This window comes from Alexandromys fortis, unplaced genomic scaffold (genome assembly GCF_014885135.2).
Source record: "Alexandromys fortis isolate MF-2015 unplaced genomic scaffold, M_Fortis_MF-2015_v1.1 scaffold_123, whole genome shotgun sequence".
Classification (NCBI taxonomy): domain Eukaryota; kingdom Metazoa; phylum Chordata; class Mammalia; order Rodentia; family Cricetidae; genus Alexandromys; species Alexandromys fortis.
The window spans coordinates 1497742-1512276 of record NW_026068003.1 but is presented as its reverse complement, the minus strand read 5'-3'; the positions used below and the strand labels follow the sequence as shown (position 1 = coordinate 1512276).

The 14535-nt window shown below is 42.8% G+C and overlaps 1 protein-coding gene across 4 annotated transcripts in view; it reads left to right on the top strand.

Moving 5' to 3' along the window:
- Cfap20dc (CFAP20 domain containing) overlaps nucleotides 1–14535 on the top strand; it is a 224199-nt gene that overhangs the window by 166785 nt on the left and 42879 nt on the right. For all 4 annotated transcript variants that reach the window (XM_050161182.1, XM_050161183.1, XM_050161181.1 and 1 more), the window contains 2 exons: nucleotides 2911–3114; nucleotides 13610–13671. In XM_050161182.1, coding sequence (XP_050017139.1) covers nucleotides 2911–3114; nucleotides 13610–13671 — 266 coding nt within the window. The remainder of the gene's footprint in view (nucleotides 1–2910; nucleotides 3115–13609; nucleotides 13672–14535) is intronic.

Sequence of the window (14535 nt, the reverse complement as noted above, 5' to 3'; positions counted from 1 at the left end):
TATTTGCCAATTGAGTCCATTAATTTTGAGAGATATTGATTACCAATGATTGTTAATTCTTGTTATTTTATTGTTGTTTTTATGGTGGTGGTGGTGTGTGTATGTATGTATGTGTGTGTGTGAGAGAGAGAGAAAGAGAGAGAGAGACAGAGAGAGAGAGAGACAGAGAGAGAGTTTCATTTCTTTCCATTTTGTTGGTGTGAGATTATTTTTTGCATGTGTTTTTGTGGGTGTAGTTAACTTCCTTTGGTTTGAATTCTCATCTAGCACCTTTTATAAGGCTGGATTTGTCAAAAGGTATTGTTTAAATTTGACTTTATCATGAAATATCATGTTTTCTCCATCTATAGTGATTGAAAGTGTTGCTAGGTATAGTAGTCTGGGCTGACATCCATGGTCTCTTAGAGTCTGTAGGACATTTGCCCAGGTCCTTCTGACTTTTAGCATCTCCATTGATAAGCCAGGTGCAAATCTAATAAGTTAACCTTTCTAGGTTACTTGGCCTTTTTCCTTTGCAGCTTTTAATATTCTTTTTTGTTCTGTATGTCTAGAATTTTGATTTTTGTGTCTTTTTTAGTTCAATCTATCTAGTGTTCTGTATGTTTCTTGTGCTTTTATAGGTATCTCCTTCTTTAAGTTAGGAAAATTTTCTTCTGTGATTTTGTTAAAATTATTTTCTGGGCCTTTGAGCTGAGATTATTCTCCTTTTTTTATGTTATTCTTAGATTTGGTCTTTTCATGGTGTCCCAGATTTCTTGGATGTTTTATGTTAGGAATATTTTAGATTTAATATTTTCTTTGACTGATGAAAATATTTCTTCTATCGTATCTTCAGTGCCTGAGATTCTCTCTTCCATCATATGTATTCTGCTGGTTACGCTTGCATCTGTAGTTCCTGTTCACTTACCTGGATTTTCTATTTCTAGAATTCCCTAAGTTTGTGTTTTCTTTATTGCTTCTATTTCTATTTCCATACTTTGAACAGTTTCCTTGTTTGTTGTTTGATTGGGTTTTTCCTTGATTTTCTTGGTATTCTTTAAGGGATTTATTAATTTCCTCCAATTTTTTGTTTGTCTCTTCTTCAATTTCTTTAAGGGATTTCTTCATTTCCTCTTTAAGCACGCCTTTCATCTTTATAAAGTTGGTTTTAAGGTCATCTTCTTGTGCTTCAGATGCATTGGAATATTCAGGTCTTTCTGGCATAGGGTAGCTGGGCTCAGGTGGTGACATCTTGCCCTAGCTATTGTTGATTGTGTTCCTACACTGGAGTCTGGACATCTGGGTTTGGGGTGATTATAGGCTTAGGTATTGCTTTCTGAGTTCGTCTACATTGGGCAGGTGTTTTCTTCATTAGTTTCTGCTTCTTTGATCTTCTGGTCTTTGTGGCTTGGGGTTCTAGCTGGTTTGATCCAGTAGGGGGTCTCTGCTTCAGATTGCCTATCTGTGTTTCTGACTTACTTGACTTGCACCTCTTATTCTGACTGCCATAGCCTGCTCCGTAGCAAGTGTTCTGACTGGCATGGCCTGTTCCTGGGCAGCAGAAATCCACCCGACTTGAGGCACAGAGCTGGAGAGGATGGGCAGTGGGGGCAGACAGGGGCACAGAGGAATGGGTTTTGGGGAACACCATCTAAAGAATAAGGCATTTCTGCTAGCAGATGTCACTCACCTGCTCCTCTGACAGGTTTGGCCTACTCCTAGGCAGTGGAAGTCCTCTGGAGTTAGTGGTGAGGTTGGAGGCAGAGCAATGGAATGGGTCTCTGGGGACAGAATCTAGGGAGTCGGGCAGTTCTGCTGATGGGCAGGTCTCTCACTGCTCTGACTAGTGTGGCCTGTGCCTGAGCAGTGGACATCTGCCCGGTCAGGCACATACATGGTGGGGGTGGGAGTCAGTGAGTGTTTGGGAACCGAATCTAGGATTTGGGGCAGTCTTCCGGGCAGGCAGGTCACTCCTAAAAATGTAATTTTTAAAAATTAAAGAAGAAATAATATTTACTTGTGTTAGCATCTGGAGACTTACAGTAATAATCGTGAATCACCTACTTTGTGTTCTGCATCAGTAAGATGTCAGGTATAGATTTGAGGCCTTTCTGGATCGCAGACCTTACATTTTCCCACCTCTCATTCATTACCTTCCATGTATCTGTAATTTGACTAAATTTGGTCTTAGTAGTCAACGCTGCTGAAATGGTCCATTACCGTATGAGCCAGGCATCTGTCTAGAAAGGGTGCTTCTCTTTTCCAAGCTCTTTTTAAGAAGGCTGTGGTGACTCAGCCTGCAACCTCAGCACTCAAGAGGCTGGAGTACAATTACTGTGACTTCAAGGCCAGCCTGGGCTACCAGGAAACACTTTTTCCAAAGTGCATCAGTAGTTCATACATAAGTTAATTAAAAACTGCTTTGAGTTTGGGCCCTGTAGTTAAGCACCCGCAAACCCTCACCATGGGACTCCAGCCTGAGTCAGACAGTCATGGCAGTGACCTGTGCCGCTCATAGCTAACTAGTCAGTGGCAAGGGCAGTTAGCTAGACAACTACCATTGGAACAAATGCTAACAGTCAAGACTTTTACATTCTCTGACACATAATAGAAGAGGTGCCCCATTTGTCACTGTCAAAAAAGGCCTCCCCAAGGAAGACTGGCATCAGTTAGCCAGATGGACAACCAGCAGGAGCTAGCATGAAAGAGGAACCAAGGCAGATGCAAGTTTGATGCTTTGGGGGTTATTCATGAAGGCAGTGTGCAGAAAGCTTGGGTTGAGTAAGGAGGGTAACCTCTCATGAAGGTGTGAAGAGCATTTGGTCCTCTCCCAGAGGGGAGCCTTTGCAAGTAGGGCTGCAGTCAAACTTGTCAGGAGCCCATAGAATTGAAAGCAAGTAACTCTTTGTCTTATCTCTGTCTCTCCGTCAGGAATACAACTGGAGGAACTATCAGCCCAGCCAGATGAGCGAATGTGAGCTGCAGATGCTAGCAAGCCTCCGGCGGCAGCAAAACGAAGACCTAGAAGACCCTGGAGCTCCTCATGGCCTGAGCGCATCCCAGGTGGACAACTGTAATGTTAGCATCAGTACCAGCAGTGATGACACAACCACGTGGAACTCCTGTCTGCCACCTGTGAGTCCTGCCCTTTGCAGCTCTTCCCTTGACTTGAAAAGCAGCAGGCCCATTTCTAGCAAAGCCCAGCCTCACCCAGGGAAACTAGAGCTGAAATGAGGCACCCACCGTGAGAAGCATGCAGAGCTCATTCTGAGACAGTCTTTTAGGGGAGGATGCCATTGTCTTGTCTTCCACTGTCTTAGACACCCTTGGAAATGGGTGTATAATGATTGTCTTAGCTCTCCTGTGTTCTGCTCAATAGATGAGAACCAGGGCATTTATAAGCACAAATGTCTGTTTTATTCAGTTCTAAAATCTAGAAAGCCCAGGGTCAAAAGAGCTGCATTTGGCAAAGGTTTCTTCAGGCATCATCCCTGAAGCGGAATGAATGGGGAGAATGGGGTGGGGATGGGCATGGGAAACAAACCAGTGGGAAGGAACTCCATGCATCTTTTTATTATGAACTCACTCCCACAATAATAGGATGAATTCATTCACGAACACAGAATCTTCACCCTCTAACCGCTTCTTAAATACCCCACCTCTCTTTTCCTTCATGTAGGCAATTAAGTTTCTGATGTGTGGACTTTGGAGGGGAGGGATCCTCAGATCACAGAAGTCTATAAAATCGGGCAGTGAAATGGGCTCTGACAAGCCCTGCTCCTGGCACAAACCTTTTGCCACATGAAAGAGACTTAGTATTTTCAATGAAATACTTATTAAATGAATGAAGAAAAGGGGAAAGGCTATAGCTGCGCTAAATACTGTTCATACTGTTCACTTATGAGGACACTCAAGGACCCTCTGTAGACGGCACTAGATGTTTTACTGACTCCTCTGTGTTTGAGGGGCCATGACGGGAGCTACAGATATGCTTTTCAAAGGTTGAATCCCCATGCTTTTCCATGTTAGAACACGTTAATATGGTCATCACCCTCACCATGGCCTAGCAGAGAGTGAAATATAAAATAACTTTTACTATAGCTTATACATAGCTATATAAAGCCAGGAATGTAGTGCACTGGTCATGTCGTTGCCTAGCATGTATGACATCCTGGCTTCCGCCCCCAGCCCTGAAACAGTTCAATAATCAAAAGCCGACTCTTCTTCCTGTCTGCAGTTCCAACTAAAATAGCAAGAGATATCTCTGAGTTCTGCGGTGCCAACATAGGTTCCTGATCCTCTCTTGCCTGCTTCCTTAGGTGCCAACTGGGAAAAATGAAAGATCCTATAGTAAAAACTTAACTTAGGGGCTAAGAGGCAGCTCATCATTTAAAAGTACTCACTACTCTTGTAGAGGACCTGAATTTGGTTTCCAGCATCCATATGGTGCCTCACAGCCATCTGTAACTCCAGTTCCAGGAGAGTCTATGTCCCCTTCCAGCCTACACAGGACCAGACACACATGTGGTACACACACAAACACACAGACAAAAAAATTCCAAGCACAAAAAGTAAAAATTAATAAATCTTTAAAGTTTTTAAATTATGCTTTAAAACCACATAAATGTTAACTTCAAATGTGGTGGGCAGAAGTTTTATATATTTAACAAATACTGATTTTGGAATCGCTTTTATCATAAAGCCAGTTTTTTCCATGTCTCTTTGTAGGCCTCCCACGTTCAGCACTCCCTCAGCTCATAGTCACGTGTGCTACCTGAGTCTTTCCCGCTGCCATTAGTGTCTCACTTCCCAGTGAGAACGCTGCAGCTCTGTCTGTCTTTCTGGTAATTCTTGGTATGTGAGTTGCTTATCAAATAGGTTATACAGACATCAACGGAAGATGAGGCCCCTGTGAGAGAATGTGCAAGTCATCCTGGAAGATGAAATCACAGACTCCAGGAGATGCACAGGGGGAAATCACTACCGATGGGCACTTAGTGCCTTTCATCTCCCTCTCCTCTGCCCCCAGCTTTCTCTTGCTTAATTTGATTTCATTAGACACAGCCATGATACACACAACTCTTCAAACAGCCTTGGTGCCGGGCAGTAGCCACCACCCAGAAAAATACCTGTGTCCCCATGACTTGCCCACAGAGCAGCCTCGCAATGAAGTGAAACTCGTAAGGGTTGATTGCAGACAGAAGCGAAGCAGGGCTTTCCTTACAGGATGCGCCACAGCCGTCACTGAGCCCCGGTTAGAAAGAGAATGGTGGCCTCCAGATGGAGCTCACTTTGTCAGGAAGGGGCTCAGAGACCAGCAGTACAGAGGGCAAGCTGAGGAATGATTATTTATGGACTGAGAAGTCTGAACTCTTGGTTGCCCTGGATACCGGGTTCTCATCACTGTCCTGTTCTGGCAAGAACTGAAGTCTCCTGCATGACAAGAACGGCTGTAAAAGCACACGACCAAAAATAACACCGTTAGTAATGAACCTAATAACCCCTCTGTTCCACCAAATGAGAAACTGAAAAGTCTGTTTTTTTAGACAGAAAAATTTGAAAATCCTACCTTTAGTATTCATAGGATATGTTTATTATTTCATCAACTTCAGTTTGCTCCAATATTGGAACTATCAACAAATGGGAAATTGCATTCCATAATGAAATCTGCACCCTACTGCTCACGTGGAGTTTAAATAGAGCAATTTACAAGTATTGTTTCAGCCTCTCCGAGAGCTCATGCTTTTCTCCTCAGAAGAGGTGTGGGGATGGTGAGAAGCAAAATGAAAGGGCTCCTGGTATCACCCCTAGGATGTCCTGCCCTACTTTTGTCTCAGTGAATGGCGCTACCCTCCAGGGTCCCTCAAGCCAGAGGACTGGAAGCCATCACCTCTCCCCCACATTTTCATTCCCCCATGTCCATATTGGTCTTCAGATCCTAAGGCTCCTCCATTTGTTTCCTTTTTAATTAATTTTTTTTAGATTTCTCTATTTTGTTTTATGTGTATTAAGTGTTTGCCCTGCATATGGCTGCTCACCATGTGCATTCCTGGTGCCCTCAAAGGTCAAAAGAGGATGTCCAATCCAATGGAACTGGAGTTATGGATGGTATGAACCACCACGTGAGGGCTGAGAACTAACCCAACCCAGGTCCTCTGCAAGAGTACCGAGCGTTCTTAACTGATGCGCCTTTGCTCCACCTCCTTGCTTCTTAACCACCCCACCCGCCACCACCGCTGCCGCCTGACACACAGACGTGGCATGGTGTTGTCCATCTGAATTTCTTCAGCAGTACATCCTCATCCCGTTGCCTCTGGTCTAAGTACTACAGGCTGTGGGTTAGGATTCCTGGTTCTGAAGTCATAGTGTCCTGAATCAAAGCCAGCTGGTGGGGAACTTGAACCATAATAAGCACTTAGTAAAAACCTTGGTTTTCAGAGATGGTTTAGGTGTTAAGAACACTTACTGCTCTTGCAGAAGGCCAGGATTCTGTTCCCTACACCCATGTCAGGCAGCTCACAGCATCCATAACCCCAGCTCTAGAGTATCCATTGCCCTTTTCTGGTCTCCATAGATATCCACACATATGGCTCATACTCACACAGACGTACATACATAAATGAAGTACATCTTTTTTTTTTAATTTAGTTCTCATTTTTCACACTAGACCTTGGTAAAGCCCAGGTCTGCTCTGCTCTCTTCCCTATGTAAAGCCCTGCACTGTATGCTGTAGGCCTCAAAGAGTCAAAGGCTTTTCAAACAAGGAAGACTAGCTTGCTGACTTCACAGAGGACGGATTCACTTGAGAAGCTGACAGCATCAATGTCCACAGGGGAGGCTAAGATTTGAACTAACAAAGAAACTAAAAATGGTGGAGGATTGTCTCTGGGTTCAGGGATGGACAAGATGTCTCTAAACAATGGCAGCTTTTCAAAATTGGTCATTTCTCATTATAACCTTTTTTATTCTATTAAAAACTACTAAAACCCTAAAAAAAAAAAAAAAAAGAAGAAGAAGAAGAAGCCCTTCAGTGGTTCCCATGGCCTCTTGAGTGTAACATCTCAGTCTGACCCAGAGGACCGCTGCGCTCTGAGGAGGGCCCCCATCTCAATCTGACCCAGAGGGCCGCTGTACTCTGAGAGGGCCCCCATCTCATCCTGACCCAGAGGGCCGCTGCGCTCTGAGAAGGCCCCCCATTGCAGCCTCACCTTGCACTCCTCCCCACCCTTCACTCCATGCTCTTGAGCCAGCTGTAGTTCCGTAGCTGCACCATGTGAGTATTTGTGCGCCTTGCACCAGGTTATCCCTCAGCTCCAGACTATCTGAGGCTCTGCTCTAGACCTCATGAGGAGGCTTACTCGATGCCCTAAAACCAGGAACCTAACTCCCAGCCCAAATTTGCTGGAGGGTGCACACCCCACGGCACAGGCGTGGAGGGTGGAGGACAGCTTGCTAGGGTTAGTTTTTTTCCACCATGGCAGTCCCAGAGATTCAACCCAAGTTCTCAGGCTCATGGCAAGCACCTTTACCTGCTGAGCCGGCCTTTAAAGAATTATTTTTAAAGTGTTTTACAATTCACCACAAAAGTAGAAGTTATAGAAATATCAGGTAAATGTCCCTACCCTCACATACATTCAGCGTCCTGCATTCTCAATAGGTTCGACTATCGCATTTAGAACCATTAAATAACCATCGTTACCAGTGTCCTCAGTCCTGGGTAGAAGACCCATAAAGAGAACCCGGCATCAGGCAGCACAGCTGGTTGTCATTCATTGATTAAATGAAGCAATCAGTAACATGCATACTAAATAATTCCTTTTTATTCTAAAGTAAACTGGTTTTCATCAGCTCCAAAATAAACATCAGCTTTGTTTTGCTTAAGTAAGTCTTGAGTGGCACATGCAACATTTTATGTTAAATATTGATACTAAACATTCAGTATACACCCTGAGAAGCTCTCCCTCTGAGCCAGGCTTCATGGGCAATTGTGAGCTCAGGAGATTTAGTGAGGCCACATCCAGTGTCTGTCCTTACAGGAGGACCTCACAGATGCTGCAGTGTGGCGGCAGAGAGGGGGCACAGAGGCAGAAGTCTTTAGCGACAGTGATTGTGTTTGCTACAAGCCCTGATTCCCCAGCATCAGTACAGTTCCAAGTAGTGTGTACCATTTAAAAGGTGTTTAGATGTAATAAATAAGCCATTTAAAAGTGTAATTAAATGTAACCATATTTCTCTTGTAAACTGGCTTTTGTAGGCTTCTTAAGCTAAGTAAATCAAGCCTACTGAGAAATCCATTGGCCTTTGACAGCCAAATTTTTCAAAGTTTCTAACTTAAACCCAAATTCAATTAAAACAATACTTTACAACTTCTGTGGAAACCTGGCTATAAGTAATGTTTTTGGAGGCATTCTGAAAGGAGTAGCCCTCCTGAGATTTGTTCAAAAACTGGGTTCTGTGCAGCCTTGGGAAAGGAACTAAGACTTAGTTACAACAAATTTTGAATGAATGTGTTTCTGATTTTGATTGGCAATAGCATGAAAACATTCTATTCATGGTGTATGAGTGTGTTTGTGTGTGTGTGTGCTCATGTGCATGTGTACGCACACATGAATATAGTTTCATATGATAGTCAGAAGAATCCTGGGCCCAAACCCCATGTTTGTCATTTACTAGCATTGTAAAATGGATTCACGAAAGAGCTTTTCCCATGTTGCCTTCTGCCAGCAAATGAGCCAAGTTCCTACTGGAACCTGCTGCTCCCTGCAGGTATTTCTTCAAGTTTTCTAGAGCGCTTCCCCCTTTTCATGGCTACTAGAGCTATACAGACAGACCGGGGCTGGCAGGTGGACCGGGGCCTTGCAGGTGGATGGGGCCATGCAGGTGGACTGGGCCATGCTGGTGGACCAGGGACAGGTGGACCAGGGCCTGGCAGGTGGACCAGGGCCATGCAAGTGGACCAGGGACAGGTGGACCAGGACTGGCAGATGAACCAGAGCTGGCAGGTGGACTGGGGCCATACAGATGGACCGGGCCATGCTGGTGGACCAGGGGCAGGTGGACTGGGGCTGGCAGGTGAACCATGGCAGGTAAACCAGGCCATGCAGGTGGACCAGGGGCAGGTGAACCGGGGCTGGCAGGTGGGCTGGATCTATATAAGCAAAGATGCTCTGTGCTTGTTTGGTGGCACTTCCATACTGACATCGACATTGCCCCCCCACGGAGCGTTGCTGACAATCTTTGGTGGTTTCCTTTTTGAGTACTTCATCATTTCTGTCCTTGCATGAATCTAGAGTCAAGAAAAGCACACCTAATGTGAATGCTGTTCTCTGAATAGATGCCTCAAAGCTATTATTCCTTCAAATTAAAAATCCTCATACCATAACCTAATAGAATATATAAGCCTTCCCAGCTTGGAAAAAGGGGGTGAGGGGGATTTAAATGCTCATCTTATGCATCCATCAATGTGGCATATTGCAGCGCATAATATTTGGAGAAAAATGAGGCAAAATTCACTTAATAAAATCCCAAGCATATGGTGAGATTCTCAGACAAGTTATTTATGGCCTTGATTAACCTTGCAATATTATTGCCATTTTGAATAGATTTTACATAACAACATAAAGATATTGTCCGTACCTCTCAGCATAGCAGGATTATCTTATCTCTTGTTCTTTTATTTGGCCTTCCCTGCTCTCCCTTACCTCAACATTCCCAGCAAATTGATCCTAGAAAGTCAAAGCCTCTGGCTGGTGGTGATTTCATGAGTGCCTCTTCCCTGCACTAGGGCATAGCAACAGCACCACCTAAAGGACAAAGTCTGCCATCGCAGACGCCGTTCCGTGTATCTCTGCTTTCACACGAGCCCAGGCTGCTGTGCATACAAAACAGGCATTGTAGGTGCTTCATACCTTCTAACCCACAGACCCATTATTTCCTCAGCTCTTTGGGAATATGCTGGGTTTGTTTTCTGGGCAAGCTAGGAAGGTGGGGATGGGCTGTGCTGAGCTGTAGATAAAATCAGGTGAAGCTATAGAAATGATACGTGAAACCGATATTAGAATCACAGTAATTGCTGTGCTGTCAGAAGAAAATATGGGAAGGTGTGAGCTGTTCTGTGGACAGTGACTGTGAAAGTCACCTCGCAATATAAACATTATTTTCATAGTGCTTGCTGCCTGTTAGAGCTTACAACAGTTCCAAGTTTAGCAGTGTGGTAAAAACTTATTGTCTTTAATTTTAAATATATAGTGACATGACATGAGAGTCAAATCAAGTGAATTTAATTTATAATAATTGGACAGTCTCATATACTCCATAAAAATGTATCTTGGGGCACTTTTTTTCCCTTTCATATACTGAATGGATCCTGTCATATTTTTATTCAGAACATTGTATTCCACATTCTGCATGAATTCCCAAGCTGCATTAAATAATACAAACAAACTAGCATTGAAATGGAATGCTATGGAATCTCACTGAATGGGTGTAGCTTCTGGCTCTACTGTTTCCTGGCAGGCATGATTCTGGATTAATACTAGTATCTGAATGTCCTCTTCTAACAAATGGAGTTAATTATATATATAGTTCACAGGCTTCCTGTGGGACCCGAATGAGATACTCTCTCTCCAGAATTAGCATGGGGGTAAACGCACAGTAAACATAAGTCACTGCTGTTGCTGTTGTAGCTATTTTGTAGACACTGGTAAGTTGCTGCCATTATTGGTATTGTTGTAGTTACTTGTAGGCATCAGTAAAGGTCTTTTGCATCTGCTTACGATGTTGTATAGATAAGGCTGAATTCCAAAATTCACTTTCTATCACAGGTACAGTCATAGGATGTTACCTCCCTAAAAATAAATTCCCTAATGCATACGTAGAGAAACACAGTCACTACCCACCAAGATCTGTGGCTGAGGATCTATAACAGAAGACAGTTTGGTTAAAGAAAAGCATGCAAATTAATTCCATATACGTTTTTCATAACACAAGAACCCTCAAAAATAAATAAAGACCCAAAGAAATGGTTAAACATGTACTTTCCAAGAGAAATGCTAAATGCATATTGTCATGCTAGATTTGACAGAGTGGAAACTCATGGAGAAATATGATTTAATAAAGGTGATCGAATCTATTAGTGATATACTGGGAGAATTTAGCAAGGCCTTTGGAGGAGTCTCTTCCCTATGTAACATGAAGGGCTGGCTTGTTTGTGTTTTCTGTCCTCCCACCAGGTCCCCCACAACTGTTTAGCCCCAAAGAAAATCACACATAGGTCTCCATAAATTATAAGCTAATTGCCCCATTAGCTCTAGACTCTCACTGGCTAACTCTCACATCTTGATTAACTCATTTTTCTGATCTATGTTAGCCGTGTAACTCAGTACCTTTTTTCAGTGGGGCAAATCACATCCTGCTGCTTCTTCGGTGGTCTGGGCAGGAGTGGGAGGAATCATCTTCCTCCTTCCCAGAATTCTCCTGTTCTCATTACATCATTTCTACTTCCTGTCTGGTTTTCCTGCCTATATTTCCTGCCTGGCCAATCAGCATTTATTTAAAACATGATTGACAGCATACAGACAATTCTCCCGTACCATCCCTGTGTTCCTGCATCTTTAAAAATGAGGCTTCTCAAAAAAAAAAAAAAAAAATGAGGCTTCTCCAGTCACATAGTCCAGTCGCATAGGCTGTTATAACTTGGTTCGGGGACAGATACAAAGTCCTGCCTCCGTTTTATTAGCTGCAAGAGATGTTGCTTCTTCTGTTTCTCAAATACAAGATAGCACATGTGGGGTGTGAGACTTAAACCCCATAATACCCACTGGTGACAATCGCCTCCAGACAGACAGCCACTGGGCCTCCCACGTCTTCACGTCACCAGTTTTCACTCCTCCGAAAAGCTTCTGCTGTGCACTGCTACTGGCTGTGCCCTTGTATCACTGAATCTATTTTACATTACCTAAACATGAGCAAAGATGGGAAGAAGCCAGTCCACCTGGTTCACAGAGATACGTCACAAACCCAGTAGGCACTGGCCGAGGGAGAAAAGGCAGCATCTGGAGGAAGAGTGTGGCATGAGTGTACGTGGAATTGATGGTTATCGAATTCAGGAGTGGACATTTGCCTGAATACCAGAGCTGTGATGCTCAGAAAGTTTTGGAAATGCCTATGAAAATAAATAAGTAGAAGTCTATTTGCTGGAGGCCTCCGTGCGGCTGAACTACTGAGTGAATACCAATGAACTTATTATTGGGAATAATTTTCTATATCAGTGTGGGTTGATCCAGAGAAGCAACCCATTAGGCCTTTTGCTTGCTAATTTCTCTTGCTGTGAAGTAATGAAGCCTACATCGTCAACTAAATTTCTCTTGCAAATTGCTGGACATTTGATTTCTCTGGTGAGATCAGGTATGCCTTGTGCCATGCTTTCTTTCTGCCGTTCTCCTAGCTGCTGTTTCTTGTTACTGAAATGGTGATACATGATGTCATTCAGTTACCAAAGTATCTGGGTGCACGGAAATTCACAGCACATCACAGGTGACAGGGTCAAGTGATGGGATTATCATACAGGGTGTTTGACACCAATTAACGGAATACTTGCAAGAAAGTGTTTATAGACAAAGGGAATTTATGCTTATGAATTCTCATCATCTGCGTGATTAATAATTTAGGACCCCTTAAAATAAGAACTATGCGGAGAATAAGGAAGGTAGTCTCTTTATGTACAGCCACATTGCTAACCTCGGCTGTGGGTCAGCACTCAGTGTGGGCAAGAAAGCCTTAACACCAACCTCTCTGGGGACAGAAGTAACATTTTTAATGCAGTTTTAAAATGTATGCCAAATTCCAACTTGTAATAAAATAAGAATGCCAAAATAAATTAATCTTTGTCATTATTAGCAACATACATAAGGATAATATTTAGAATTATGTACAAAACGGAGTTTGTATTAGCTGTAACCAACTCTCCCTTACCCCTTATAAGCCAAAGAAGAAAGATCCATATTTCTTCACTAGTTTGTTTTGTTTGAGTTGTTTTTCTTTTCTGCTTTGTGTTTGCTTTCAGTTGTGTTTCAAATAATAATGAAAGGGGTATTGTGGGAGGAAATTTGAGAGTTCACACTTTACTTTCTCAGCATATTTTGGTCAGTGCTTTACAGTTGTGGGGAATGACCCCTAGGCCTAGGAATCACATGAGTGATTCCAGCTAATGGCATGGTGGCGCATAAATGTGCTTTCTTTGTCCTTAGTTAGTGCTTGTCCTTCCAGCAGAGCACTTGTTCCTCGGAAGATCTTGTTTGCTTTTGCTGTTTCTGGAAATAGCAGCAGGATAAAGACTCCACAAGGAGAACTCCAATGTGTGGCCTTTATTTACATCATAGATGCCGTTGAACCTCATCACCAGCTATTAAAATAGCCTGCATTTTATCGTTTACGTCCCCCATTATATGCTGGGTCTCTTGCGGCCTCTGCCTAGGCCGTGAAGCAAAGCTCTTTCCTGTAAATGGAATACCAAAAAGTGAGATATCAAAACTGAGAATTGCTGATATGAAAATATCTAAATGAGAAGTGGTGTGAATGAAGATCATTGTTCTGACTGGGGCCCCCCTCACCAGTGTTTTGTCTTTTCCAGCCTGTCAACCAGGGTCGCCACTATCAGAAAGAAATGAATCAACCTTCTCCATCGAACCCTCGGTAAGAATCATCAATAACCTGCATGGTTTTGATTTAAAACTTTTTACTTAGAAAACTGTATGTTTTTCTTGGTTACATAAAATTTATTTGCCAAAATTTTGTTGGTAGTGATTGTTGTTGTGTTCTATTTGTCAGTGGTTGCTTGGTGGGGTTCGTTTTTGAGATAAAGTCACACATGAAGTAGCTGTCCTGAAACTTGCTGTGTAGATCAAGCTGGTCTTGAACCACCTGCTGCTGGTGCTTTTGAAATTTTGCTTCATCTGCTTTTCTTATTCAAACTATGTAGAGGTGGTAGCAATGTGTTCAAATACCCAGCTGCAGGGTTTTGAGCAAGTCACCTAACAAAGGCCATCTGGGCACAATAATTCATGTTATTCTAATGAATAACATGATGAAAAATAGATGAATGATTCTTAACACACTTGTTAGCAAATGGCAAGGTCTCTATGAGCAGTAGCTTACTCAAGATTTTCATAAATATGCCATTTTATAGGAATTTGATGACCAGTGCACATGGAGTATGAGTATTTTATATGCCTTTAACTTTATCAAGATGCCTTATTCAAGTTCAAATGACAATTTACTTTTTTCATAAACTCATAATTTTGTAACATCAAAATATTTGATACTTCAAAATATTACTTTTATTTGAATCACTTGTCAACATAATTTTAGGCTAATTAGGAATAAACAAGTCTGAATTTGAGCCTTAAAAACACATGTGATAGCCAGTCCTTGAGAGGCTAAGACAGGAGGATTGCTACAAATTTGAGGGCAGTCTGGATTGCATGGTGAGTTCCAGACTAACCTGGGCTACAGAGTAAGATCATGCCTCAAAAAAAAAAAAAAATGCACATAGTATTT